The sequence below is a fragment of the Scardinius erythrophthalmus genome (assembly GCF_964197995.2).
Source record: "Scardinius erythrophthalmus genome assembly, chromosome: 2".
In the NCBI taxonomy this organism is placed as follows: domain Eukaryota; kingdom Metazoa; phylum Chordata; class Actinopteri; order Cypriniformes; family Leuciscidae; genus Scardinius; species Scardinius erythrophthalmus.
Window position 1 is genome coordinate 38,116,337 of NC_138222.1, and position 25,282 is coordinate 38,141,618.

Consider the following 25,282-nt stretch of genomic DNA (forward strand, 5'->3'; position numbering starts at 1 on the left):
TCCCTCCTACACTGGGGTCCCAATTCAGAGCGAAGAGAGGTGAGGGAAAGTATTTGGACCCACTCACTACGTCAAGATCTGTACTGAAGTAATTTTTCTCTCATTGTTTCTGCAGCTGGATTGTGTGAGTTTTGTTGCTTTGCATAAGAGGTCAGATTGAAGCCTTCAGGGCAACAGCTGATGGAAAAAGATCACACGAAAAATCATAACAATTATACCTCGTCTGCTCTTACGGCCTCTTTTTCTCCTCTTTATTCCATGGAAAATAAATATACCGATTCTCTTTTCTGCATTTAGTAAATAAGTTTGTCGGTAAAAAGAAAATGGCTAGTGTTTCTGCATGTTGTTCCTCAGTGTCACCCAGCGGAGGAGGGCTGCAGGGGGCAGATTATGTCTATATACTGTAATTAAATTTCATTATGTGGTTTTTCTGACATCAGCGACAAACATCACCCATTTATTTTGACCTAAAGGGCCGTCTTTCCTCATTTTACATAACACCAGCTTTCCTTCTGCCTCTCTCATTCTCTCTCTTGGATGGAAATGCTCTATTGTAGCATTTTAAGGCAACATGGGGCCGATTCTGTGTTTCTGACTCTGTTATAGTGCTTGTGTGGGTGAAGATGGCTAGTCTAGAGGTCACTGTCTCATAAGGCAGAAAGCTGATGAGCTTGTCATGAGGTACAAATGCGCAGCCGTGTCCTCTATAAAAATTCACAGCGACTTCTCTCTTGCCCCAAACCTCAGAACAGAAACATTGAGGATAAATTAATATTTCGATAAAACATGAATAACTAATAATAAAAAACAAAACATTGGCGTAAAGAAAATTATTTTTTCTTTTTGGTTTGATTTTTAAAAAAAATTGAACTACATTTAGAAGTCTGAAACCAGTTGAAATGGACTCCTGGACCAGAGCTAATAGACAAGAAATCACATGAAGTCAAGAGGTTTTTTTTTTTTTTTTGCAGGATTCCTCTCTTAATTTTGCTCAGTGGGATTCTGAACATCCGTTAGAAAAAAGCAGAAATAATCTTCTGCTGTCTTGTGCTTGGGTTACTCACATGCTTGTAGATATCATCTAACACGCAACAAAACAGACCTGTGCAATATGTTATAATGTCTTCTGGCATTGATATTCTGAAATTACAAGAGATTTGATAAGTCTTAGAACATTCTGCAACATGTAAATCTACACTGAAGAGTGAGTTTTACTTCATGTCGAAATGGCTAATGTTTTAAAGCTGAGTGAACAATGGTAAACCATGTAACTGAGCGTGCTTGCTGGAGGAAAGTTTGGCCTATTTGCTTTACTCAGAAGAAAAGCTCGTAGATCATTCACCTTACAAATGCCCATCCGACAGCCTCTCAGTGCGGTTCAGCTTTCCTCTGGCCCAGGCGCTGATGGATATTTCACCAAACAGATGTATTTCGTCATCATGCTGCACTGTTTATTCGCACAAACATGATCTGAAAAAGTGTGAAATTGCTGTGGAGAGATTTGGGACGTTGCGGGCGTAGTAACATAGAACAATACTTCCATCTAGTGGTGAGATGGAGTTTGTGTTCACCCTCGTGTTTGAGGGGATTTGTGAAGGTCAAGTAGTGTGTTTGTAAGATGATAGATGGGGCTTTTATGTTCGTACTGTGCAAAATCTTTGACTTTCTTGCATTTTAGAACATATTAAAGCAGGATGTGTATGAACGATAAAAAAAATGAGTTCACGAGTTCCTCAGTCGTTATCATTGGGAGCCGTTATCAGTGAAACATACAAGGACAGCTGGCGCTGTGCTAGAGGAAACCTGCTGGATCAGGAATCAACCTTTACACACATTTTTCAGATTATTCAATATATTGCGGACAGAGAGAGGGAGAAATGTGTGTGCGTTGACGTTGAGATGTGCTTTTTTTCATAAAGTGTTTCAGACCATAATGTTGAAATCCTCTCTGATCTACTGTATGTGATTTTGAAACATGCTGATTTTGGGATGAATTATGGGTCCTCTCAGGACAGTTGTCGGGGAGGTTTGCCACGTGCTGACTTGCAGGGGATTTGGAAAGGAAGACCCGGGGTCTCTAGCTCTCATTTGACACTGCACAGGGTTAGGAGAGGTCAAACCTATGCTACTCTAGAAAGAAAGAAAGAAAGAAAGAAAGAAAGAACGTGGAATTAAAAATGTTAAAACTGAGAACTTATAAAGTTATTTTATGTATGTGGTAGATGGAATTGCTATTTTCTTTATCCAAGCTAAATTACTGATTCTTGATTGCTTTTTTTTTACACACTATTGTTCAAATGTTTGGTATCATCATTCTGGTATAAATGCATTCAACAAAAATGCATTAAAGTGAAGACATTTCAAATAAATGCAAATTTTCAACTTTCTATTCATTAAAGAATCCTGCAAAAACTGTATTACAGTTTCCACAAAAATATTCAGCTGCACAGTTGACATTGGCACATGTTTCTTGAGCAGCAAATCAGCATATTGATGATTTCTGAATGATCATGTGACACTGAAGACTACTGATTCAACTTTGCCATCACAAGATTAAATTACATTTTAGAACATATTAAAATAGGAAACAGTCATTGTAATAATATTATATACTGTATTTTTAAATGCATTTAAATAAATTCTGCCATGGTGAGCATAAGAGATCGTGCCGAGCTTTAAAACACACTTTAAAATGATATTGGCCTTGTGTACATTTTCATTCTTTAACAAGCACAAATCAAATAAAATAAACATTCCATTCCTATTCCAATCTTAAAAAAAAAAAAAACAAAAAAAAAAAAAAAAAAAAATGAATGATTGAATTAATATTATTTTAGATCCTGTTTAGGCAGTGAATGATAGCAAAATAGATTACCCCCCCCCCCCCAGATTCCCAGGTTCCTGAGAGATGATGCAGAGGTAGGCTACAGTACAGACAGATCTCAAACACCATGTGGGAATATTCACTAACTGTTAAAGATTAGACATGGGCTCTCCTGGAGGAGTTTATCTGTAAGAAGATCAAATGCGCTTGTTTTTTTTTTATTTATGTATTATTCTGTGGTGGAACTTCAGATAGAGAAAACAGATGACTGGATGCTGACCATTTGACATCCAATATCTCCCTTGCAGAGTAATAAGATTTATTTTCAGTCAGACCCGCTTTCAACTGCAGTGTGTTTTTGACCCACAGGGTGGCGCGCCAGTGTTTTCGACGACACTTTACTTTACGACTATCTCCTGCGCTTTACGGCAGCTGCTAATGTCCACATGGTCGCTCGTGTTGTGAGATTGCCCGAGTTTTAAAACAGTTTGGAGTTGATTTTACACTTCAAGTGTATTCCAAACACATTAAAAACATGGGGAAGACTAAGAACACCAAATTCAAACGACCACCGTTTTCTCCTGATGGTCTTGCAGCGACTCCTGTTAAACAGGCTGTTGAAGAATCAGAAGATGAAGACTCTCCGGCAGCGGAGCTACTCGATAAAGTAAGCTTCCAGTACTGTGACAACTCTACAGAGTTGCAGTAAATTATGTCTAGGAATCCGAATACCCCAAAACACTGAGATAAAAACAGTATTAGTGTATCAGGTTAATATGGAGTGTGTAATGACTGTGTCAGCTCTTTCTCTGATGGGATGTTGACATTGAATAGATAAAGCGAGTCAGCAAACCTTCTTTACTGCTGAACTGACTGATGCAGCTGTCAAGCAAGTGAAATTCAGCTCTTCAACTCTGAACCAGCCAGTCTTTCTTAACTTGCATAGGTGGGTTCAAATATATCTCTGTTTGTAACCCTCTCTCTCTCTCTCTCTCTCTCTCTCTCTCTCTCTCTCTCTCTCTCTCTCTCTCTCTCTTTCTCTGTCTGTCGGTCTGTCTGTATAATGTACAGTTACAGAGTCCATCAGCAGATGTGCGGGAGTACGCCTGTGCCAGTATCTCTCGTGTTGTACAGCAGAGTCAGTCGATCCCAGGATTCCTCCAGAGAGATGCAGTCAGGAAAATTGGACCTTTACTGCTGGATCGCAGCCTGGTGGTCAGAGAGACTGCTGCTGGAGCTCTCAGGTACACACACACACACACACACACACACACACACACACACACACATACACACACACACACAATCTTAAGTCTATCGCTCAGGTGAGACTGACATTCTACACCTGAGCTGTAGTACTATTCAACCACCATGGAGCTGAACCACATATTTTCACAAGCGTACAAGTGAGGGCTTTTTACACGTAAAATATTATGTTTCTTTCTAAACCCTGGTTAAATGGAATCCTGGGTTATCTTGCTTCACATTTCACATTGCTCATAATTTACTGAGGTAAACAATAAGTTGGCGTGTCATACTGTACTTTCCTGAAACCCAGGTTAGTGTTCTTATTTGCATAAATGCGGTAAGGGCTGGACTGGGACAAAAAATCGGCCCTGGCATTTTGGCCCAGACTGGCCCACTACATATGATCATAAACACCATATGAATATGTATATCAACTCCTATTCCTTAAAACCACTAATGCCGTGTAATGAGTGAGTAGAAACAAGTGAGAGTTAACAGATGAAATAAGTACAAAATAGTCATTTATTAATACAATTGAACTATACTCCTAAGTGATGAATCCTAAAACAAGCTATAAGCTGTATTGGCATAGCAATACCAGTGTTTCTCACAGGATTTTTGGTAAAACTGTGGTGGCGGACCTCGGGCCTTCTAGGGGGGTTTGGGGGCATTCAAACCTCTTTTAGTTACAGTGTCTGTCTACATTACACTACTACATAATAATAGTTATAATATTAATCCCATAACAGTAATAGCTATATATTGTAATATATATGTATATGTATGTATTAACTACATGAAGTAAATACTGAAAAATAAAGGAAACTTTCATAATTAGTTTTGTACTAATTTCTATACTTGAAAGAGATAAGCACATGATCTTTTATTTTGACGGAAACTGCATCAAGCTTTTATTTTGGTGAAAAACATGGTTTACAAATGCGTCTCATTAAATTTCTAGTAAATTGCGGTAATCGTCAACTATGCAGATGTGGAAATAATGCATAACTGGGCAATGGGTTCCTACATTCATGACATAGCCTAAGTTGTTTGAAAGTAGTTCTGCTTACCACAGGCTCTACACTCACTCATCTCTCTCCTCATCCTCCTCACTATCATCATCATCAGCCACTGGAGCTGCAGAAAACATATTTGACACATTTTACAGGGCCTGTTTCTATTTTTCACACTATTTCTCTGCACATTCCTTGCGTTTCTTCTCCATCTCTCTATTCAAAATCGGACTATATTGACAGATACACACTGACACTGCACACTCGCTCAGAGCCCAAACGGGGAGGCGTTTAAAGATGTGATTGGGCCAGCCCAGTGTCAATCAAGAAAAGAACCAATGGTCTGCTGATCATGGGCCGTTCTGTTAAAAAAAAAAAACTAACTCTGATTTTTTTTGACCAATGCATTACACCGGCACAAACCCAGCGCCGCCAATTAAGCAAAACAAAACAAAACGAATGTATGAGTTTTATGGGCTGTTAAGACAAAAAAAAAAGGTATGAGATGTCAGGGCTCGCAAAATTTCAAAATCACTGGTAGCCCTTCAGGCAGGCACTCTTCAGATTTTGGTAGCCCGAAATTACTTTTACTAGCCCAAATAAAAAGACAATTTTTAATGTAGAAAATTGGTTAGGAGTCAAAACATGAATCAAAAACTAGTTTCATTAACATGCAGATGGCAGGGTTTTTTTCATCACTGAGGTCCCGAATGTGAGGTAGGCTAGTTAGGGTTTTCGGGGGCTCCCCCGAGAAAATCTGATCTACATATGTGCATTTCAAGACGTTTGAAGGCCAAAAAAAGGATAAGAAATAGCTTTAAAACCATGTCAGCGGGCAGTAGATTATTTGTCATTATTACATGGCGGTTGAATTCTAATGTAGAATGCGGTCTGTTATTTCTTGATAACAGACCGCTGCTAAGTAAAACACACCGTTGCCATGAAAATCAGAGCGTTGCTATGGACGCAGGATTCTAACCGTAGAGACGAAATGGACTATTTTCCTTAGCGGAAGCAATACAATCGTTTTTAAATTAATAAACTCCTTTTTAAAACAATATATTGTGTCAAATCATGGATTTATTTGGTGGGTAGCCATGTAATAAGCGGGATAATGTAGAGCAAGGTGGTTGTTATAGCGAATACAACCCCTTCAGGCTGATTCAAGACCCCTCCGCGCCTGTCGGGGTTGTATTCGCTATAACAACCGCCTTGCACTACATTATCCCTTACATACCCGCTCTCACTTCTTATCCATCACTCTTTGTTTTTCTCTCAGTCTCCTCATCTTGCCCTGTCTCTTCCCCTCCTAAAGCTGAACTTTTTTGAATTTACTGAAGGCTACAAATTGTACTATATTAATTCTTAACATGTACACATTCATTATTAATCTTGTGCCTAACATGATGAAAACGGCTTTGTTAATGTTTCTTGTCCCCTCACAATGACAGTAAACTATTTATTACATTATGAGTCACGTAACATATAGGCCTATTTTTAGTTCAAAATGGTGAAATTAGACAAAAGTATATTCGTTTGCCTGATCATTTTTGTCATTCGTTTCACATTTATGACCTAAAAAAACGATCAAATATGAAATGTTTAGTTTAGCTACTTACATCTTATCTCGCACTTGACCGTAAACTGAAGCGTCGAGTTGCTTTGCTCAAATTCACGCTCAGCAGCTTCTGTGAACATAAATCCCGCCTACTTTGATTTGATTGGTCATCTCAAATATTCTGACATTGACGAGCAGTGGCTGGCCAATGAGGCTCAGGTGAACACACACACACTGTCCTCTGTTTCTGACGTGCGCTGTGCTCGGCGCCGCTGCGGATTGAAGATGAAGAACGCGCTGAATCTGATTATAACAAGACTGAAGTGAACAATATTTCAGACAGCCCGTCGGGCAGGCCGGTTATGCATTTTGGTAGCCCGACTGGAAAACACAATAGCCCCGGGACGTCAGGCTAGCGATTTTGCGAGCCCTGGATGTATCGGCCCAAAAAGCACGACGGCCCACCGGTGAAGTGCCCGGTCTGCCAGATGGCCAGTCCACCCCTGATTGCGGTGTCAGTGTCACTGATTGGACTAACATAGATTTTAGGGGTGGGAATCACCAGAGGCACCACGATACGATATTATCCCGATACTTGGGTCACGATACGATATTATTGCGATTTTAAACATATTGCGATATTCTGCAATATATTGCAATTTATTACTTTTTTCCAAATTCAAATTATGTCCGCAAAGGAAAACTGTCAACATCTGTTTGTTCATGTCACATCAATTTTAATAATCTCCGTTAATAATCTGCGTTAATAATCTGTTACACAGAACTTTATTATATTAAATATTAATCAAAAATGATTCACACCTTCACAAAATCCAAACATTCAGTGTAAGAGTAAAACAATGACATAACATTATTTATAGTAAGTTTATTTGATTCACATCTTATTTTGAGTTTTGACCTCGACAACCCAACTGCATTTACCGCAAACAGTCTAAACTAAAAGATTGTTTTGGTTGAATCGGTTCAAAGGAGTAGTTCGCGAATCGGACGTGTCATTAGCGGACTTGTACAACGCGTGTGATTATCCCGGCAGTCAGGACATCGCACAAGATTTGTCAACACAGAAAACATTTCATCATTGGATTTTGTTGTGTTTATTGAAAGTGTTTTTCATGTCAGCTGAATGTGCGGAACGCTTTTCAGAGAAGATAAGGCAACGTAAAAGTTTTTCTTCTTTTTTTTTTTGCACAACACCCAGCAGTAATTCAGGGAAAAAATACCCGAATGCTGCACGTGAAACTTCGGTCTTCCGATCTTTTACCATCGTGTCAATTCTCAATTGATTTTGATTAATATGCGCGAGGGAGCGAGAGTGAGAGAGAGCAAGACAGTTTGAAGACGACGAGGGTGCGCGCGCGCGACCGGGGCTCTCTCTCTCTGCTCGTTCTGCCCATAATATGCACATTATCGCAAGCGCAGCAGTCATGTACATCACTCACCGATCAAATAAGGCTTTGGCGAGACAAAACATTGCTTGTGAGAGAGACGCGTGAGTGACAGAGAGACGGAGGGAGAGCAGGGAAAGGAAATGCAGCTGAATGAATATGCTGCGTGTTTTAAATTGCGTAAAAAAAAAAATTATAACGAAACGCAATATGTGGCCGGTGTTGATTCTGTGGCGCACCGCCACGAATTAGTCTATGCGTGGGATTTCTTTCTCTGATGCTGCCATGTTTATTTTATCTACGTCCTCCTGCATGCTGACAGTCAACCCGACAGTAACCCCGCTGACCTCACCAGAAAACAAACAGCACCATCTAGTGGACTGAATGAGCAATTGATTTTTAGCATTCTACTACCAAAGTTAAATTCTCATGTGTAATTTAAATAATAAAAGATCGATACATGGCTTCCGTGTATCGATACAGTATTTGCCACAGAAAATATCGCGATACTATGCAGTATCGATTTTTTCCCCCACCCCTAATAGATTTGCATGTGACCTGTACATAAAGGGTCTGGCTATGTGCATCCTCGTATTATATTGCTGACTCTACTTTTTCCTGAATGGACTATAAGATATGCATCTTCTTCACTCAGATTGTGAAACTTTTCATCACCATTTGACACTTTTTCCTCTCAAACGCTGAAACTACTGTTTATACGACAAATTGTGTTTCTGTGACTGCCCAAAACACATGAATAAGAGGCAATCAATTTGCTGTCTTTTGCTAAGCATCTAGCTGTACTGCATCCGTTCACACTGTACAAATTTACCACTGCAATGTAGGGTTAAATCCGTAAAAGCATTGCTGTAAAAAGCGACACAAACCCTGCTTTTAAATTACAAATGTGAATTGTTCTTCTACCCAGCGTTAATAGGGTTTTAGAATAGCAATAACCTGAGGTCAAGCGTAGTGTGAAAAAGCCCTATAGAAACTGTCACACAGACTGCGTGAAGAAGTCTAAAAAGACTACTTCAGCATTTATTGTGTAGAAAAGAAAAATGGTAAATATGTATGTCATTATTTCTCTCTGGAATAGTTTTTCTAATGAACCTCTTAGTAATGATATGCTTGCTATCACTTTTACACAGCTCTTTGATACAAGACTCCTCTGCTTTGGGGTTTATTCTGTAAAAATGACCCTCTGTTTTACAGGAATCTTAGTGCCTGTGGAGGCCCTGAAGTATGTGAGGACATGGTGAGACAGGATGTGCTGACATCTCTGTCTGCTGTCCTGAGGGAGGTATGAATCAAGGATCAATTCACTTCAAACTTTTCTCTGTTTACGTATATGATGAAACACGCACAGGCTAGTAACGCATGTATGCGAAAACCATCTAAATGTGTAAACTATAAATATAAAATATAAATGCTATTTTATAGCTAAAATTTAAACGCTTAAAATAGGCTTACCATCGTGAATGAGGGTAAGACAAAACACATTTTGGAAGAAGGATTGATTATGTATTGACTTTAAATTAAAATTTTGTTAATATTGAACAAAAAAAGTTACATAGTGTACCTTTAAATGGGAAATGAGTTAGGTGTACTGTACTGGCCAGTAACTTCCAAAATAGTCTTAAACCAACATAAAAAAGAATTGATAAGATCATGGATCATTATCCTGCCTGAAAAATTGTAATATTAACACCGCCCACCCCTAGTGAGGAGGAGACATTTTTCTATTTATTCATGAGACTCTGTTGTGTGTGTTTGTGGAGAACAGTGCTGTGCTGGATTTGACGTGACGACCTCTCCTGCTATGAAAGGACAGAAACACACGGTTGAAGACGTCGCCAATGAGGCAGTAAATTTACTTTGGAACCTCTGGTAAGACTGAGCTCAAACTAACTCCAAAGTCTTTTTTGTGGTCATGACAGATTGACGTTTATACCTAACAAGAGTATTAACAAATGTCTTAGAAATGCTCTTGAGTGTTTCTTGTGACCACTTGACAGTGCATCATTATGCTTTATAGTGTCCCTAGGGCAAGAGAGACACATTCCCGGTTACTCCTGGTTACTGTGGTTAAATGTATGGGCTTTTTCAGATTTTTCAATCTAATAGACAAAATCATTTTGCTTGCACAATTTACACATGAACGCGACCGGAGATGCCGGAAAAACGAACTGAGAGTAGCAGCTATCTCTCTTCACATAATGTTTACGCATTAGGTCAGTAGACGAAGAATAGGCGCTCTTTTGTGGCTGTTTGAATGTATTTGTTTTTGACTACCTCTGGAAGTGGTTGAAAATGGACAAGCTCAAAATGTTTTACACCCTGTTTACACCTGTATTTACCGTCGTCCACTTGTGATCCGATCGACCAAAACACATCCTAATACCAGGTCTAAACAGGGCCTAGATTGATCAGTTATCATATTAAAAGAAAAGTAATTTAGCAAAACATTTAGTGATGACATTTAGAGTATTACTTAGCATGTACTTAAATTAAAACAAAGCATGAAGAGTTGTGCTGTAACCGTTCAAAATACATTCAGAAAGTTGACAGGGTTGCAGTCTTGTATGATCTGTGTGCCTCTGTCTGTTTTCTTTGTGGCTGTGTAGTGAGAGCAGTAGCAAAGCAGTGTCAGTGTTCAACAAGTCTGGACTTCTAGATATTCTTCTACACTGTCTACAGAGGCACCCTCAGAATATGGAACTGGCAATATCAGCAGGTACACACACACACACACATACATCCTGACTGAAAGATTTGTATCATGGTTTACACAAAAATATTAAGCAGCACAGCTAATTTTAACATTGATAATAATAATAATTATAAAAGATTCTTGAGCATCAAATCAGCATGTTAGAAGTATTTCTGAAGGATCACGAAGACAAGTTATTTCAAGTTAAATTCAGTTATTCAAAATAGTGCTGTTTTTACTCCCCCTCAGATTGTTACATTTCATTCTCACACTCCTTTATTTGGGACTATTTAGAGGTTGTTTGTGTATGTGTTTTTTTCCCCCTGTGTAGCTCACTGCTTGCACACAGTAACAGAAGAGAACTCAGAGCTGGTGCGCAGTGTGAATGCAGGGGTATTTGGCATCTTGGACAACATTCTGTCCACCACACATACCAGTATGGAATACACTCTCCTTCGCACACTGGCTGCAGGTAAAACAACACAACACTGGACGTGTAATAAATATTTTTACTAAATACATTTACTACATCCAAACTTTTTTACAACATACAGATTAGGGCTGTCACTTTATGTTCGATAATCGATTGTACAATCGGTCGGACCAACCAACGCAAGTTTAAAAAATGAAAATAGGGAATCGATTTTAACGGTCTTTTCTAGGAGCGCTTCCAGCTCGTCACGATACGCCCGCAGCGAACGCGCGTCACATAGCAACTGCAGGCTCTGACAAACACGCATAACAGCAAATTATACTTCTGCATAATGTGTCTCTTTTTACAACTAAACTGTGCATTCTGCCGGTATGCAGACAGTCTCATGCATACAGATACAGATTCGGGCTACGGTCTATAATTGCCTATGTAGGCGAAATTTGTTTGACATTTTTAATCGTAAACACAGGCATGTTGAAGACTGAGGTAATGTTTTTCATTTATGCTATGGCAGTCCACTCTGCTGTTTTTCGAGAATGTTGCACTCCTGTTTGTCACTGTGTACGAAACTTCACGCCAATAAATCATCAGAAAATTTGCTGATTTGTGCGCGTTTCAAGCGCCCTCTTTACGTTCGTCCTAATGCCTGTTAGTTGTCTGTGGATTTCCCCATATTTGGCGTTTAAAATGGAAACGTCTTTAGACATGGAAAATCGATTTTACAATCGATTCAATGAACACTTATGTCTCAAAAATCGAACAGGATTTTTTCACAAAAGTGACAGCCCTAATACAGATGGTACTCAATAAGAATGCTTTTTTGTGGCAGGAAAAACATTTCTGCTCTTGACCACTAAGTGGCGCAATAACCATAGATGTGATAAATGTTAGATTATGTCCATTATTATTGAGTGGACTTATCACAGCTCGTTTTCGCGCCATGTGGAGATTACAAAAAATCACATTCACATAACCAAATGTAGTAATCCAAAGCCAATGTAAGCATTTGCTGTTTATGAATTCAGACAGAGCAGGACATGTCAAAATTGTGTTTACTTTTTCATGCACTTTATAATGCACTACCAACACCCGCATTCCATAAAAAAAAAAAAATCTTAAGCCTAAGTATTATGTTCTAATCTCCTATTAATATAAAAAAAAAAAAACTATAGAAATGTGAACTATCAGGCTACACATTGGCATGGGAGTATTGAGAGTGATAGCGTAGTTTTCTAATAGGCTTTATGAATTAGGCTTTGCAAGGAGTATTAGGAGTGATAAGACAATAGCCTTGTGAGCAGGGCTACAACACATGCTGCAACTGCACTTCAGGCTATTCGAGCTCATGGCTTGTTCACAGGCTTTAGCCTCTAGTTTAATATTTGTCACAAATAAAAACATTTGAAATGTACATTTGATTTGATTTTTATTATAACAAAATACTATAGTATTAGGCTATGTTTATTTTTAATTGATACTTATGATAACATTGTAAATATTTACTCTTAACCTCTGTTGGCTGACAGCGTACGTTTTACCGTTCTTAGTGAGGCTTAGAAATAAAAGAATAAACAGATTATTATGGTCCAGCATTTGTTTTTGTGAATCACTCATGAAATTGAGATGACTGACAGTGATAACCAAAGCAGCAATAGAATAACAACAAATTTCAAAACAGATCCGTACATTAAACAAACCAGTGTTGGCTGAATATGTTTATTATAGCTTTAAAAAGACTAAACCTTTTTGTTGACTAAAATGAAAAAAAAAAAAAAAACTAACTAAATAGGTATTGCTTTTTAGTTAGTTTTTAGCACTTAACCTCGTCATAAAAATAAACAAAATTCTATGCTTTTGCTTTCCTTTAATCCCTTCCTATTCTAGCTTATGCTACGTTGAGCAATGTCTGAAATGTATTTTGAGCACTTCCTTTGTATATTTGCCTCTTCACGATGAATCGCTTGCTGTATTACTCATTTGTAAGCCGTTTTGGATAAAAGCATGTGCGAAATGAACAAATGTAAATGCTTTAAACATAAAAACTAATAAAAATTAAAAAGGATACTTAAATTGAAATTCAGTAATAAAACAAACAAACATATTGCACATTTCAAGGTTTACATATATTTTGGAACAGTATTTATTTTTTACAGGTTTGCATAGAGTTTAGTGTTTGTTCCCTGTGCGATTTTATTTAAAATGAGGAATACAGAATCTTATTCTTATTCTTGAGACGGTTTACATTTGAATTGCCAAAGAAATTGCAGCATTGCTGTGTACAATTAAAAGAGTGCGAAATCAAAAGGAAGAGTACAATGCAACAGCATATTAAGAACAGAAGTTTTCTTTGCTCTCTCTTGTGGACGCACTGGATCTCTTTCAGCAAGTTTTTTTGTCTTCCTTGCTGATGTTACAGGTCCAAGAATGACACTGTGGTCTGGTGTAACACATTTAATTAAAAGTCTGTTGGAAATACAAAAGATGTGACAGGTCATTAGCGCTCTTGTCAAGTCAAGTCATCTTCATTTATATAGCGCTTTTAACAATGTAGATTGTCTCAAAGCAGCTTTACAGAGATAAACGTATAATTTAAGGTAACAGAGATTGTTTCGGCTTTACAGCAGAGTTAAGTTATTTCCATCTAAAGTTAGTTTTAATTGATTTGGTTCCGTCGCAATGATCATTTGTTATTAAATTAGGGGCTGCTAAGACGACACCATTCTCTCTACACAGACTTTAAACGCGAACCTGTGAGAAACGCTGATGGCGGTCACATGCGCATTTAGAATGGGTTCTATAGTTATGTGCGTTAGAATATACGCAGGTTTGGAATTCCCTACAAGCCAAGCCTAAACAAAATACTTGTCTTTCCTTATAAATTTTGTTAAGGAATTTTATTTTATTTGTTGCTTTGGGGTAGGACCGCGAGACGAATTTTCCCGACAACGCCTTATCTGTAGAGTGGTAGTGGGATCCTCCATAGGGAGAGACTAGTTGGCACTTCAGCACTGCGTTGTCATCGGTCCAGGCGAAGGTCCTTCGTCAGATCTGGATACGGCCTGGATCCGGCAGGCTGCAGGAAAAACCTTGGGATAAACACAGACACTAAAATTAGCGTAGATGCCATTCTTCTCATGATGTAACGAGTACATCAGGATTTTTGGGAAGTGTTCCCGGTTCCGGCTGACCTAATCTATGCAGCATAACATTAAATTATAGAAGTCTATAATGTATTATGTGAAAGCTAGGTCAAAGAGATGTGTCTTTAATCTGGCTTTGAACTGAGTGTGTCTGCTTCCCGGACAATGGTAGGAAGACTGTTCCAGAGTTTTGGTGCTAAATAGGAAAAGGATCTACCGCCAGCAGTCGATTTTGATATTCTAGGTATAATCAACTGGCCGGAATTTTGAGATCGTAATAGACGTGACGGACTTTAATGCGTTAAGAGCTCGCTCAAGTACTGCGGAGCTAAACCATTCAGTGCTTTGTAAGTAATCAGCAATATTTTAAAATTTATGCGATGTTTAATAGGGAGCCAATGCAGTTTTGACAGAACTGGGCTAATATGGTCATACTTCCTGGTTCTGGTAAGAACTCGAGCTGCTGCGTTTTGAACCAGCTGTAGTTTGTTTATTAAGCGTGCAGGGCAACCACCCAGCAGAGCATTACAATAATCTAGCCTTGAGGTCATGAACGCATGAACCAATTGTTCCGCATTTGTCAATGAGAGCATATGACGTAATTTAGATATATTTTTAAGATGGAAAAATGCAGTTTTACAGATACTAGACACGTGACTTTCAAATGAAAGATTGGTATCAAAGAGCACACCCAGGTTCCTAACCGACGACGAAGACTTAACAGAGCAGCCATCAAGTGTTAGACAGTATTCTAGGTTATTACGTGAGGAAGTTTTTTGTCCAATAATTAGAAACTCTGTTTTTTCAGAATTTAGAAGTAGGAAATTACAAGTCATCCAATTTTTTATATCCGCTATGCATTCCGTTAATTTTGTGAATTGATAAGTTTCGTTAGGTTTTGAAGAAATATAGAGCTGAGTATCATCGGCATAACAGTGAAAGCTAATGCCATGTTTCCTAATGATATCTCCTAAGGGTAGCATGTACAGAGTGAACAGCAGCGGTCCTAGTACTGAGCCTTGTGGTACGCCATACTGAACTTGTGATCGATGAGACATCTCATCATTTACTGCTACAAACTGATAACGGTCAGATAAGTATGATTTAAACCATGCTAGTGCATTTCCCGTAATGCCAACATAATGTTCTAATCTATTTAAAAGAACGTTGTGGTCGATGGTGTCAAATGCAGCACTAAGATCGAGTAACACTAATAGAGAGATACAACCACGATCGGATGATATGAGCAAATCATTTGTGACTCTAACGAGAGCTGTTTCGGTACTATGGTACGGTCTAAATCCGGACTGGAAATCCTCGCAGATATCATTTCTTTCAAGAAAGGAACACAGTTGTGAGGATACTGCCTTTTCTAATATCTTTGACAGAAAAGGTAGATTCGAGATCGGCCTGTAATTAACTAATTCTAAAGGATCAAGTTGCGTTTTTTTAACAAGCGGTTTAATCAAAGCCAGCTTAAAGTTTTTTGGTACGTATCCTAGAGACAAAGACGAATTAATGATATTAAGAAGAGGATCTATGACCTCTGGAAGTATTTCTTTCAGTAGCTTAGTCGGTATAGGGTCTAACATACATGTTGTAGATTTAGATGATTTAATGAGTTTAGTAAATTCTTCCTCTCCTATAGCAACGAATGAATCAAATTTTTCCTCAGGGAGACTACAATGCACTGCCTGATGCGATACTGTAGTAGACGGTTGCATAGTTATAATTTTGTCCCTGATATTATCAATCTTATAAGTGATAAGAGTACGTGTGTGGAAGTACGTGCTCTTCCACACACGTACTCGACAACTCTTGTTCTGGCCAATATTTAACATTACCAAGTATCATAACCTATAGTTCATGTATAACTAGGGCTGGGTATCGTTCAAAAAATTTCGATACCGATACCTTGATTTCGATACCGGTTCCTGAACGATACTTTTTTCGATACCAATTTTATGAAATCCATTTTAACAAGATTACATAACACATTACCTCAGAAAAACTTTTTTTTTTTTTTTTTTTCAGTTTGACTCATGCTCCTTAGTCAGTGCACAAAGGAACAAAAAAAAGCACAAAGGAACAAAATATTCCTTATACAGGGTTTTTCCTGGCTCAAAATGAGGCGGAGGTGGTAAAATCCTAATAATGTATTTTAATAATAAGGTAATTAAATGTTATTTTTCATAGATCATCATATAGTCTAATGTGTTTTCGGCATTATTTTTGTGGGTGGAGGTTGGTACCTCTAGGGGGGTCCGGGGGCATGCCCCCCCGTAAGATTTTTTTGTACATTTTAAAGATAAATTCATTAATCTGGTGCACTTTGAGTCACCCAAATCCACTGTTAAAAATAAAAAAATCCACCCGCAAACCACCCATATTTTTTGATTTAGATATCTGCATCTGATCACATTACAATTATTCAAATTCTCAGTGTTAAGCATGATAATATGGTAACATATCACACTGAAGTTGGCTAATTAAAAATGAACAATTTAAGAATTTAAGAATTAAGTTCTTCTTTTGGCAAAATTACATTTCCTTAACCCTCTGGAGTCTGAGCGGTTTTCTGGGCCCTTGAGATGTTCTGACATGCCCTGACATTTGTGCTTTTTTCAGTTGCTTATAAACATATTAATGGCAAAGGTGTAAATTCACTCTATAAAGCACAAACAGGGCTACCATAATATGTGAGCCACGTGTATGTACATGTTTTAATTTTTGAGAGAATAATGTTTATGCGTGGATATTGAAAAAACTAAAAACTAAAATGTCTGAAATAAGGCCACAAAACACATAGTAAATATGTGTCAATAAGACTTTTGACCAATGGATGTCGTCGCCTATAGTTTTTTCTTCAAAATTATGTGAAAATAGTCTTGCTTTATCGTTCAAATAAAACCATACATTGATTTAAATTGATGTAAAACAGGTTTTGCTTGGAAAGCCAATATGCGAGGGGGCGTGAACGAGGAGTGGTTTTCACCTGAATTACCACCCACTCTGCATAATGACTCTGTATAATGATGAGCCATTCACACAGGTGTGAAACTGGCTGAGCCACAATGCTTGGACAAAAGATATTTAGAAGAAGACTTATATTGACCATTTAAGATTTTGCTTACATCTATCTTGTACATATGTTGTGCTATTTTATTAAAAAGGTTACAATTACAACAATAATTACAATTTCAACAATATTTCAAGTGTACTCTTTCTTTGTAAAAAAAAGAAAGATTATAGGCCTACATTTTATCTATGTATTCATTACTTTGAATATAGCCAACATTGGAAGAGCTAACATCTTAGTTGATGACTTTATTTTTGACAAAAATATTAGGCTATTTTATATATAGAAATTGCTAAACAAAAGCTTATTTGACGAGGCAGTATATTCTACAGTAAAAACTGTACCCAAATCTACTAAACAAAATGTTGTCTTTCATATTTCGCCTGACTGTAAAGTTGTTTTCATGAAATATTAGGGCATATAAATGTTAATTTGCAGTTTACGTTGCTTATACAAATAGCCAACATTTTATTTCAACATATTTCAGTCGATTTTTACTCATCTCAGTATAGCAATACAGTTTGCTAAAACATCATCATTCGTTGACGATAGGCTTATTTACTTTAAATCCAGGAAAGTTGTTAATGAAAAAAATATTAAAATTAAGATACAATTGATACAAAACGAAATTCGTTTTAAAGAAAGGATTTGTACTTTTTGTTTTGAGGTCTCTGTGAAAGTTTGAAAGTCTTTTAGTGTTTTTTTTAGAGCTCGCGTCCATAATGGAGAAAAAACAGAGCGCATGCCGTTCATTCGTCAATAAACAGAAACCCGAGAAGGAAAAACTTACTAGTATTCCTCAGCTCGTATTCCTCGTATTCCTCATTATTCCTCACAGCGCTGCAAGACGGTGTAAGCAAGTAATGTTCTGAATAAACTTGTGTTTTGGTTTTCTCGAGCTGATGGGGGCGTTCACAGGATTGCGCGGATTACCTCAGCCATTTGCGTTTGAATAGCGTGCGCTCTCCGTGGGCGGAGTCACATTACATTTGAATTAGCTCTAATTAGGTCGACTGGAATCGCTCTCTTTTAATTCAGATTTCACAAGATGAGAATATTTGTTTTTTATATAAATTACTTCATTTAAAAGAAGAGATTTCAAGCTTCATAAAGACATATATCACGTGTATGTGTGAGAAGTATGCACTGAGTTATGGTTCATTTTCGGACGCGTTTCAGAATGGACTACACGGACAGAGAGAAGGCAGAACTCGCTTCGTGTTTATTTTTCTTTATTTGTCGAAAAGCACAACACTATGTTTTTATTGTGAGTATACACAAAAATAATACACATTTAACAGAATCGATTGATGTATAGAACTCCTATGGAAAATCAAAGTCAACAGAGTATTCATGAGTTTCTTTTACACTGATAAAAAAAAAGCGAGCTGGTATCGCCGGCGATACCGTCGACCTCAGGGGGTTAATAGCCTTAACAGAGGCTTTACTCCATTCAAACTTAAATTGTCAATGTTTCATTACATCGCTGTTTGAAAACAGAATAATTTTTTGTACCTTTAGAAGGTTTTATTTTATTAAATGTTTGCTCCATCTTTCATTTCAAATTCTTAAATTTGATCAATATATTCAATTAAAATCAGACATTAGGCTGTTTCCAATCAAATTAAATAATTTACATTGAAAAATTATAACTGTATTAAATTCGATTATTTTAAATATTTTTGAATATACAAATAAGGAATGTTGAAAAGAATGATACTTTATGAAACTAAACCGCCAGTAGGAGGCGGCAGGCGACCGTCTTAATGAGCGAGTCATTGAGTCATTCATCCAAACGATTCGTTCAAAAGGCTGATTCATTCCGAATGAGGCAGTTTATGAATAGGTAATTGAATCTTTGACTTAATCGATTCGTTCAAAAACGCTGAATCATTCAGTAATGAAACACGGCTGAGTGTTGCTGTGAGATACGTTACGGTTCTGCTGTGATCTTTGTTTGGAACTATTTTCGCTGCTGAAACAGAACAACCATTGCGTCTCAAATGTAAGTGACTTAATTTTAACTATTTGTTTATTGAACTGTTATGAAATCAGTCTCGGTTTCAATCTTGATGGCATTCAGAAAAACATCACTCTGATCGTGTGTAGCCTAGGCTATATATTGTTTCTTAACTATAATATAAATAACAGCACGAGCCTCAACAGCGCAACTTTGTTACCGTCAGTACATTAGGTAGGCCTATATTATCAACTATAGGCTATCAATCGCCACTTACATTAATTTAAATAAAACAGAATCATCCTCACGTTTTCGGTGATTCGGAATATTTTTATATTATTATTTTTTTTTAATCAGGGCATTTGTCCGGATGGGCTACAATTCTCTCTCACTTTTCCCTTCAAAAAAGAAAGAAAGAAAAACACACGTGTCCCGGACAAAGTATATGGTCCCAGACAAGTGTTATTGTCAGTCCTCCTGATATGTTTTCCTTGATTGGTTTTCCATGAAGAGAATTACGTTGTTGAAAACGAAAGTAAAGTGACGCACGTTCATTGCGTTTTACCGAGTTCCGTGTCTTTATTAAACTCAACACAAAATTATTTATCTGTCATCCACCCTCGATTAATTGGAATGGAATGTTTTTATTACTTGTCCGCGCACTGCGCGCAGCAGCAGCACTATACGGTTTGAGAATGGACACAAGCGGTAACCGCAACAGAACCGTCACGGTGGAAAAAGTGTATCTGACCATGACTGTCTGTCCGAGTTTTGTCGAGAGCCGGAGGCGGCACGAAATTTGACGGAGGCGGCCGCCTCATAATTCTCTATGCAGGAAAAACCCTGTTATACATATACATAAGGAACAAAATATTTTTTTATAAAGAGCTCATGCTCACCAAAGCTGAATTTGTTTGATCAAAAATACAGTAAAACTTGTAATATTGTGGAATAGTATTACAATTTAAAATCTTATTTGAATATATTTAAAAATGTAATTTATTCATGTGTTGTCAAAGCTGAATTTTCAAAATCATTACTTCAGTGTCACATGATCCTTCAGATACATGAAAACAGTTTTTGGAAACTATGATACGCTGATTCTTTGAGGAATATAAATTTCAAAAGAACAGCATTTATTTGAAACAAAATATGTGTAATGTTACAAAAGATTTCTAAGGTCATTTTTGAGCACTTTAATGCATCCTTACTGAAAAAAAATTCTGACCAACACATTTTTGAACGGCAGTGTAGCCTACATTCAGTAGGTCATTATTGCAATATAAACACTGTCAGAGTGATCAACAAGGTAATCTCTTCATTTACCAGTCAAAGACGGAGCAACTTTCTGCTCTTATGTTTACTCCGTGCACTGTCAAGGGCTTCATCATATCTGTCGCGGTACCGGTCTTTGCAGCAATTATTTTACCGCAAATACTGTTATCGCGCGCTGTTGGCATCGAGCCTGGAGAAATGTAGCCACACTTTTGATCGACTTTTCCACATCTTTAGGGTATTGTGAGTGTGTGTGCTCGCGTCTCATTGAGTATGTGCTCGAGTTTGTGTGTGTGTGCTCGCGTCTCATATGAGAATGTGCGTGGACAGTTTGTGTGCGCGCGCGCGAGTCTCTCATATGAGTATGTGCGCGGAGAGTTCCGCGCGTCTCGTGTGTGTAGTGTATGTGCGTGAGCGGCGTGTCGTTGTGCATTTCATATGTATTTGTTTGAGCACTGACGTTGACGAGTTAACCCCTCAGGTATCGAAATCTGGTACCGAAAGTCATTTTTCGATACTCGATAGTATCGATGCAATTCGGTCGGTACCTAAAAAGTATCGAACTCGGTCAGGGTTTTTCCTGGGTCAAAATTGGTCTTCGGTGGTGGCTGACCGACATGGTCATCCACACACAGCAAAGAGTACCCTAGTACCCACATGATCCGCAAGCCCAATATTGACAATACATGTTAAATTTAAAATAAATACAAAGAAACGGTTTGTGATTTTTTTTCTTATCCTATTTATTCAGGAAAAAACTATCACTGTCAGGCTAGATAGTAAAAGAAAGCGATTACAACTTATTTTATATCTATACCTTGATGTTTGTTTATTTTGTTCCTCGTTGTTAATATTTGGTTGTTCATTCTTTTATTTAATTTTTTTGGGGGGGCATTTTCTTCCAGACTGGCTGATAATAATTCAATATTAAACCACTTCCAAATTATATATAGACTGCAATTATCAGACACAGATATTACCTGTCACACTCACTGTCATCCTTTCTTGCCCTCTTTGCAAAAAAAGCTGTGATTTTTCCACGACTGGCTTTCATTGTTTTGAAAGATGGTGGGCGATATGGCAAAAATATCATATCACGATTTTTTTCAGGAAAATCACGATTCACGATTTTATCACGATTCTTTTTATGTTGGTTTTACTATTTTGTGACTTAGCATTACAGCCAAACTAATGTCCATATTTTAAAAACAAAGCCTTAGGTAACAAAATATAAAAATAAAAAAAGGCAGACAGGGGCGAAGATAAAAATATTTGTCATTATTTTCTTTGTTATTAAATATTAAGATCAAAGATACACATTACACATACACAACTTAATATACAAATTAAATAAACAGTGCTTTGTTTTCAGCTACAGTAGGTGTATTTAACAGTAGCACTGAAGAAAGTAATTAAATGAACAAATATGAAAATAAAACAAAACATAGACTTCACTGTATAAATTATACATTGATACTTATTAAAGCTACTATTAAAGTTATCCGTCAAGAGCAGTGAGTGATTTTCTCTTTGCATTTTTATACATTTTAGATTTTAACTTTGTAAGGGATAGTTCTCCTAAAAATTCAAATTATCATAATTTACTCTCTCAAGTTGTTTTAAACTCGAATAAGTTTCTTTCTTCTGGTGAAAATAAAAGTTATTTGGAAGATTGTGGGTAACCAAACAGCTGATGTACCCCAGTGACTTCCATAGTATATTTTTCTCCTATGGAAGTCAATGGGGACCAGCTACTGTTTGGATAGCCACATTCTTCAAAATATTAATATTAGAAAAATATTAGAAGGAAATTAATAGAGGATTGGAACAACATTAGAGTGCGTAAACTATGAGATCATTTTTAGTTTTGGGTGAACTATCCCTTTAAGGACAAGCGGCAGCGTGTTTACTATTGCTGCTGTCTCTTTAAGAGCTGTGCGCGACGCGTCTACTATACACGCATTTGACAAGCAGATTTTCTCTCAATTTTCTCAAGTTTGCTTTCACTTTAGACATAACCGACTTTGTTTATGTAAACCTTGTGTGTATTTAACAGTATAAGCACAATAAGACTCGAAAGATAACTTAGTCAAGTATCCAGGCGCTGGTAGACAGGCTTTTAGTGCATGTGAGCTTCACATGTACGCGCTGAGGAACTCACACGCAACAGTGCATCAGCACGCGAATTAGCCTAAATGTTTAACCGACAAGGCATTAAAGCACATGCAAATTATGAACTGCAGTGTCCCGTTCCGTTCCGCTGCGTTAACATTTTATGTGAATATACGTCGCGTTGTTCAGTATGTTGGGACCATAGACTGTAAAAAAAAATACAGGGACAGAGGCGCCAGAACAGATATAATGCACGATTCTACGATATTTCTTTAAAAGCAGATCGTGGAGACATTATAATCATCCACGATCAAAAATCGTCATATCGAGACCCCCAAACCACTTCAAACTGGATAGATTTTTGGCGTTTATTTAAAGTTATGTCAGTTGCATGTGTGGAATGCTTGTCACAAGTTGTAAGAGAAGATAAGGCAACTTTTTTTTGACTGCAATTCACACCCAGCGCTAATTCAGCAAAAATATTCTCCGAATGCAACACGTGAAACATGGATTCGGTCTTCCGACTTTTAGGATCAGTTGATTTTGATGCGAGGGAGAGAGCAAAGAAGACGGAGAGTGCGCGCGCGGGGGTGGGGCGCTGTGATCGTTCTCTCCGTCACTCCGTCAGTAGCCTGCTTCACTCACAAAACCCAATTACAGATCAAATAAGGCTTTGGCGGGACAAAAAATCGTTTTGGCGGCCGCCAAAAAATTTTCAATGTAGGAAAAACCCTGTCGGTACCCAGTAGGCTTGGGCGGTATTGGAATTTTGATACCGTCAAACCTCCTCCCTATTTTACCGGGGTATACGGTATTACCGTGACTAATTAAAAATTATGACATAATGGGCTCTGATGGCGTCACCAAACTGTTGGCTTGTGCCTACACCGTTCAGAAACTGAATGCCAGATAAAAAAAAAAAATCAAACCGTGCACGTTATGTCTGAGTCCGGCTGACGGCATTAACTGTTATTATGAGCCCGAGCCCACCATTATTCAACATAATATCTGTGTGCGTGCAACAAGCAAGAAGTGCCTTTGTAATCCGGTGACGCGTGTCCATTGATTTTTATTAATAAAACTTTTCTGCAAAGATGGAAGTTGACGATCGCCATCTCTGTGGTGAACGCGCCTATAGAGAGAAATGCACATCATTGATCAATCAGATTTATTTTCGTTTTGAATTGTTTCGTTTAAAGAAATTGACGATCGCCATCTCCATAGTGAACGATAGAGAGAAATGCACATCATGGATTACAGAGAGTAGGCTAGTCTATTTCTTTTCTTTTCGTTTTGTATGGTTTCGTTTACTGAAATTGATGATCGCATCTCTGTATGAACGCGCCTAGAGAGAAATGCACACCATGGATTAAATAATCAGAGTGGCCTTTTTCTTTTCGTTATGAATTGTTTCGTTTAAAGAAATTGACGATCGGCATCTCTGTGAACGCTATAGAGAAAAATGCACATCATGGATTAATCAGAGAGTAGCCTACCCTATATTTCTTTTCGTTTTGAATTGTTTTGTTTAAAGAAATTGACGATCGCCATCTCTGAGTTTCGGTTAATTTATGAGATTTCAATGCAAGTGACCGTGGCATGCCAGCGCCCATCATGTCATGATTATATTAAATCCAGGCAATTTGGTTGATAAAAAAATTATTAAAATTAAGATACAATTTATACAAAACGAAATTCGTTTTAAAGAGGCCTTTTACAAAACGAAATTTATTGAAGTGGTCAAATCGTCTGACTCCCGATGCATCCCATCTTATTTGTGCTGTTCACTTTTCATAATCAACAAAGATGGAAAAAATAACATTATAATATTTTAACAAATACGAAACTTAATGCGCTTATTTAATGAACTCGAGAACAAAATGCATCCTGGCAGCAGTTGTTTCGGAGATGCGACATTAGAGGTGTTTAGGCTACATCTCTCGCGGTCACCTTTTTATGGCACAATTTACAAATTGCCTCGTCAGTATTTACCGCCTCTCCCTTCTCATTTGGCTGGAACCAGAAATATTACCAAACTGCAACCACACAAGCATTTTTAGGCAATAAATAAATTATATATATTATAGGCTATATAAGTGCCGGTAATGACGGTATTGAAACTGATACCGGTGCTATTTTAAGATCCCGCGGTATCCGATATTACCGTAATACCGCCCAACCCTAGTACCCAGCCCTATGTATAACCCAATCACACATTGGGTTTCATAAGAACATTGTTAACATTTAATAGTTGAATATGCAATTAAATGCAATGTCTCGCATAAGCAGTTATAATGTAACAGGTAAGTATTTGTGAAGATCCAGTGTGTGTGTGTGTGTGCGCGCGCGCCGATTGTGTCTGTGCTCGCGCGCATGTATGTGTGTACAACATTCTCACTGAACAACATTAGCCTATGTTCTATTCCCAGTATGGGGATAACAGATAATATTTCTTAACATCAATACAGAAATAATGTGACACTTAAACAAGAGAGGACAATCCTGTCTTGGTGTATCCTTC

At 37.6% G+C, this 25,282-nt stretch overlaps 1 protein-coding gene across 1 annotated transcript in view; it reads left to right on the top strand.

Annotated features, from left to right (window-relative positions):
* Positions 1 to 3,176: 3,176 nt before the first annotated feature.
* Positions 3,177 to 25,282, top strand: part of heatr3 (HEAT repeat containing 3) — a 44,740-nt gene continuing 22,634 nt past the window's right edge. Inside the window, exons 1-6 of the mRNA XM_081359956.1 lie at positions 3,177 to 3,491; positions 3,896 to 4,068; positions 9,265 to 9,352; positions 9,836 to 9,939; positions 10,677 to 10,786; positions 11,094 to 11,234. Coding sequence (XP_081216082.1) covers positions 3,360 to 3,491; positions 3,896 to 4,068; positions 9,265 to 9,352; positions 9,836 to 9,939; positions 10,677 to 10,786; positions 11,094 to 11,234 — 748 coding nt within the window. The 5' untranslated portion in view covers positions 3,177 to 3,359. The remainder of the gene's footprint in view (positions 3,492 to 3,895; positions 4,069 to 9,264; positions 9,353 to 9,835; positions 9,940 to 10,676; positions 10,787 to 11,093; positions 11,235 to 25,282) is intronic.